This window comes from Mastigoproctus giganteus, chromosome 1 (assembly GCF_048544385.1).
Source record: "Mastigoproctus giganteus isolate SK-2022 chromosome 1, ASM4854438v1, whole genome shotgun sequence".
In the NCBI taxonomy this organism is placed as follows: Eukaryota; Metazoa; Arthropoda; class Arachnida; order Uropygi; family Thelyphonidae; genus Mastigoproctus; species Mastigoproctus giganteus.
In genome coordinates, this window is record NC_143575.1 from 174,299,203 (window position 1) to 174,305,202 (window position 6,000).

At 35.0% G+C, this 6,000-nt stretch overlaps 1 protein-coding gene across 1 annotated transcript in view; it reads left to right on the forward strand.

The window, feature by feature from the left end:
• LOC150091274 (organic cation transporter protein-like) overlaps positions 1-5,732 on the forward strand; it is a 212,738-nt gene extending 207,006 nt beyond the window's left edge. Inside the window, exon 11 of the mRNA XM_090383043.1 lies at positions 5,483-5,732. Coding sequence (XP_090239169.1) covers positions 5,483-5,591 — 109 coding nt within the window. The 3' untranslated portion in view covers positions 5,592-5,732. The remainder of the gene's footprint in view (positions 1-5,482) is intronic.
• The last annotated feature ends 268 nt before the right edge of the window (positions 5,733-6,000 follow it).

Sequence of the window (6,000 nt, forward strand, 5' to 3'; positions counted from 1 at the left end):
GACCATTGCCTTATACAAGGGGATAATCGCCTCCTTTATCCTGCTAGAAAAGTTGCTGTATATATCATTGACAAGACACCACAGGCCTGATGTAGCCGAGTGGTCATGAGCGAGAGTGCATAGCACGTGTTCCTTGAGTGGACCGGGGTTCAAGCCCATGACTACTAAATATGATAAATATTTGTATTGACGATTTATTGTAAACTCTACTGACTTGGTTGCCGTGCCGGAGTATAAACAGAAAATTTATTTATTTACTCTTACAGACCGTCTATATTGCTCAAAAAACTTCATATCTGACTGCACAATTACCCCCAGGTCCTTTTCATTCTCTACCACCCTCAGTGTAGAACCACATGGTTGATACGTTACTCTTGGGTTACTGTTACCAATATGCAGTACTTTACATTTGTCAATATTAAACTTCAGTTGTAATTATGAGTCCTTGGCTTCAGGGGAGGTCCCTGTGGACTGGAGAAGAGCGAATATAATACCAATTCATAAAGGAGAATAAAAAGGTGACATGAGTAATTACAGACCTGTTAGCTTAACATCTGTTCCAGGGTAAATAATATGGACCATTTGGACAGGTATGCAATTATACGACAATCACAGCATGAATTTGTCAAGGGGAAGCCTTGTCTAATGAATCTGATAGGTTACTATGATACAATGACCAGGGAACTGGATGCAAAAAAATAATTTTACATCATATACTTAGATTTCATGATGGTTTTTGACACTGTTGCACATAAGACTACTGTACAAACTGGAACGATGTGGCATTAACTATGGATAAAGGGACTCTTAAGTGGAAGAAGATAGTGATTATCAATGGGCACTGCTCTTCATAGAAATATATTGTGCGAAAAGGATAGGTGGATAACCAGGGTATATCTGCCAGGGACATAAGTTGATGACAATGTAGAGCAGATGTCATCTTTTAAGGTCACAAAGGGTGATATAATTGTACACTTTGGCACTAATGAGATTAAGAGTATTAGATCTGTGGACTTACTTGAAAAGTACAGGTCAATGTTGAAAAAAAGTTACGAGTTAGGGTTAAATTTGAAAGTGTCTCCAATTCTGCCTAGACACGATAGTAGGGAGTAGATGATGAGAATCTTGTCAATCAATTTGGCCCTAGAGAGACTGTTCAAGGCTGATGGGGTAGAATTTTTCTCAGCATAGTCCCTTCTTATTAACAGGAGAGACTGGGATACACTTAAATAGAAAGAGTACAAGAATATTTGCTGATGCTATTGAGGCAGTGTTAGGGTGGTGTGTTTCTTAACACACGACCTAACACTGGTGGTGTGTCGGAAAGCTGCGAATTTGGGGGATTCAGAGACTAATAGATTAACAGCAGCCGCAAGCAGAGGTGAAAGTGATTCTTGCATTGCTTCTATTGGAATGAGCAGTAGCCTGGAAAGCAAGTTGCTGGAGATTTCCAGGACTGCTGGGAGTCATCATGGAACAAGTAAATACATGGGTTGTGTTAGGATAACTAAGAGTAAGAACAGCTGCATGTATACTTGCATGTACACTGATGCTAGGAGTTTAGTAAATGAATTTGAGGTGCTGGTCAAGACATCAAAGACAGATATTGTTGGGATATCAGAGACGTGATGTCACACAAATATAAGGAATGCAGAATTGGAATTTGGGGGTACAGGTGCTCCTCGAATTGTGTACATAACTGGGATTTTTCTTGTTTGTAAGTCCATTTTGTACCTAAATTCAACTTCGGTCTTGTATGAAATACATGACAGTATAGTAACAGTACAACTCGCCGATATTATAACCCCCCCAACAAACTTCACCAGGCTGTATGTACAATATTGTTTACAGTACTTTACGATTTGTAACAGTAAAAAAGATAAGCAATCGATAACAAAGAACACAGCACGCACGAATTGCATCTAACATGATACGAGAAAGTGAGATAGGGAGTAACAAGTTTATGAAGCTTAAAAAATAGGAATGAAGAGAAGATTCTGAAAATTTATATTTTTTATATGATCCAAGAGATAAGTGAAGAGGAAATGCATTTCATCATAATAACATAAAATCCACATAATTCCAGCTATCGGTATTATCACACATGCAATAAGATTGATTTTACTATCCTAACAGAAAAGTGAAATAAATGGAAACTTCAAATTGTTTTTAGTTTTATGAGTGTGACCTCCAGAAATGTGCTTTAGAAAAATATCACGATAGCTTCTTATAACCGAACATAGCAATAAACAGTGAAAGTTTAGTGCATTCTAATGGTTTGGATTGGTTTTTGAAATTTGATTTCTTTTGTCAAAATTTGAAATTCTAAAAAGCTGCTGGTTCTAGTGATTATGTTAACTGACCCCTACTTATTTCACTTTACGATGGATTTACAGTTGTCTCCGACTGGACCACGTAGTCCTTCCTCTCAGCCAGTAGCAGCATTTGTAAACAGGTTTGCTGAGTGTTTTGTTTTTACATCCTTTAGTTAAAAGTGATTTTTGTGTTGTGCTTATTTGACCTAAATTTATATAAAACTAATACAATTTCCATTATAAAAATCACCTTTAGAGATATAAATAGCTTACTTGTATGGTCTAGCAAAAATTAACTTCTGAGGTCTTAGAACAAATTACCAAAAGCAATGTGTTATTGGGTTCACATTATGATATTTTCATGATACGATGGTGTCTCTGGAATGGATTAATATTGTAAAGCCAGGGTCTACTATACATGGCAGCTGATTTTGGTTTGCAAGTAGTTCAAAACTGTCAATATATTTTCAATATACATTATTTTTATCAAATTTGAGAAGTTTTATGCTCTGTACATATCTACAAGTTGCATGTAAATATTTGCATGTAAGTAGAGGAGTGCCTGTACAGTGTATACAGATAGGAAGGGAGGAGGAGTTATGCTGTTAGTTAAGAAACACATCTAAGGAAGTGCATCCAGTTGACATGGGTGGACAGTGCAACGTTGAGTCAGCTTGGTGTGACATAAGCACTGGGAAAGCAAACTTGAGAGTAGGAGTGTGCTATAAGCATAATGACTCTGAGTACAATGAACATCTGTACAGAGAAATAGTGGGTAGTAAATCAGATTCTCTTATAATGGGAGATTTTAACTTCCCAGATATTGACTGGAACTTGTGGGTTGGTCACGTGCACGCTAGAAAAGCTTTTGTGGATTTATTGGATGATTGTTTTCTACAGCAGAATGTTTGAGAGGGAACTAGGGTGAGTAATATTCTTGATCTGATTATCAGCAGTGATTCTTCATGCATTAAGAATCTGCAGGTCACACCACACCTTGAATACTGCATACAGGTCTGGAGGCTTCATTTTAGGAAGGATGTAGAGCTGCTGGAACAAGTACAGAGAAGCTCAACGAGATTGGTGAATGGAACAAAGGGTTGCTGTTACCAAGAAATGCTTAAGTTCTGCAAATTGCAGCCTCTGGAGACTAGACACCTGCGAGGTGATCTGATTGAGGTGTATAAGGCCTTGAATGGATTGAGCAGGCTCAATGCTGATGGGATTCTTCCTGTTGCTCAGATTACAAACCTGAGTGGGCATAAACTGAAATTGAGGAAAGACAATTGTAGAATAGATGTGCAGAAATTTGCCTTTAGCCAGCGGGTGGTTGATAGTTGCTATATAAGCATGCTTTCTTGCATCATATTCCTCTGCTAATGCTAACGTAACAAAACTTGGTTTTTAAGGTTCACTTATCAATATTGCAATAATGAGTGCAATATGGACTCATAAAATTAGTGACTGATAAACACAGTTGAACATTCCTGTAGTGGTGTGTGAATTGTTTTGCGGCTATAGTTTTGTAATGTCTGGAATTTTGCTTAATAGAATAGGTTCTTTAAATGACTCCCACAGGAAGTAGTCAAGTGGATTCTTGTTGTGTGACTGTGCCTTCCTATCCTCTTCAACTAAGTGGATGGGAGTGCCATCATGCATGAACTACATGGCATGTCGTCTGGAGAGAAACAGCTTCAAGCAATCCCAGCAAAAAAAAGGATGGTAAATTTAGTCAGTCAGTTGCCATTGAAGAACGTGTGGCCTGGTTAACTTATTACTAACAATACTGTACCACATAGAAAATTGCTCTTGATCTTGCTTATCATTATACCATGCAGCTTTTCTTCCACCCACTTGTGAAAGTTTTGCAAGATAATGATTCCATCCTGTGCAATGCTTGCTTCATTAATGAACAGGATCTTGAGTATGATGACTGGGAGCCATTGAACAGAACTGTTGCTGAGGGTATGCTGCTGGATTCAATAATTGCAGAAAATGTAATTATTGAATCCAGAAATTTTCCTTTTTGAAATGAAAGGGACACATTTGCTGTTGTTGAAGAATTTACTAAACAGACATGCGAGAGAACCTGTAGAGCAGCACCCATTTGTTGTGGTGTTATAATTAACATGTGCTAATTTTCATGTAACTTGAAAATAATGAGCACACATTAATTGTTGACTGATGACAAAAATCTGATTTTCTGTAAAGACAAATTTTTACTTGGTATGGTTTTAGAATTTTATTTATCATTTTCCCAGAGTTAGTGTGATTGCAGCCAGCAAGTATAGTCCACAACATTCGTTCTCATACTAATGCTAGCATGGGAAACTGCTATTAATACTACAAAGTTTGGAATTATGTCTGCTGATAGTTCAAGTTATTTATAAAACTCTGTGTGATTTAGTGATTATTGTTTCCATAAATTACATTTTTTTCAAAGAATCATTTGGAATATTTATCTAGTTTTGAATTTATTTTTCCTTGTTTATTTTTGATTAATAAACATGGAAAGATAATCACTCGGGATACAATAAGTGATGCGTAATATTCAAATTTTGCATAATTCATGGTGTGCCAAATTTGAAAAAGTCAATAATATATGCTTTTTTAAAAACCTATTTATACATGTAATAAACAGAAATATATGCACATCACACATTTTAAATTTCATGCATTTAATGGTTTTTAAACTGGAAAATGGATGAGCCTAGTAGCTTCTACTACCTTATATTTTATGCCTAAAAAATGGTTTGCTAAATTTCAACAGAACTGATTTTTTCTGATTAAAAACACTGCATTCTTACAAGTTAGTGCAAATCATCAGATCTGCTCATAGCTAACTACTAAATAGTTAGCAGATCTGATGCATTTGCACTAACTTGTAAGCATGTTAACTCACTACGCAACTTGAGGCTTTTGCCTTAAAATGCAACGTAAAACACTGCATTTTTAAATATTTAATATTTTTATTAAAAACATTAAAAAATGCCTAAAGTAAATATAGCAATCAACTAAGAAAAGATGAAGTACTAGCAAAATATTCCAGAAATTATAAAGTTTTCCACATTTGTAATAATTATGATTTAGTGACTACAACGTTAAATATATTGCACAGTCATATATATATATATATAAATACATTTGTATTATCACTTTCTTTTCAGTTTGAATGATAGTAGTACCAATGAAACATGTGAAGAGGTTTTGCAAGTCAGTATAATTACTCCAGGAAAGCTCCATTATAATCAAGAAATTGATTCAAGTCAGCTCTAGTTACAGCATGATTACATTGCCAATGAAAGCCACCAGAAGGTTATTCAGAATTGTGTTCTGCACAATATTATTCCAGTCTTTTAAGAATAGAGATGTACCAAGTAAATTAAATCATGAAAAGATGGAACCTTATTGACTCTATTCAAGGGTGAACATGTTAAAAAAAAAAAAAAAAAAAAAATTTACTGTCATTTCATATCTTTAATTCTGCTGCTGTTCATTTCAGGGCCCATATGTAAAATAAGTTTTTTGAACACAGCATGAATATGTGTATGTTCATATAATTCAGAATAATTGTTTTTCACAAATATTTATACATTTTTATATTTAATAAAAAATTTGATTATTTGTAATTATTAGAAATTGAAGATTAAGCACCATTGTAATAAAAAAAATAGTTCTTTAGCTA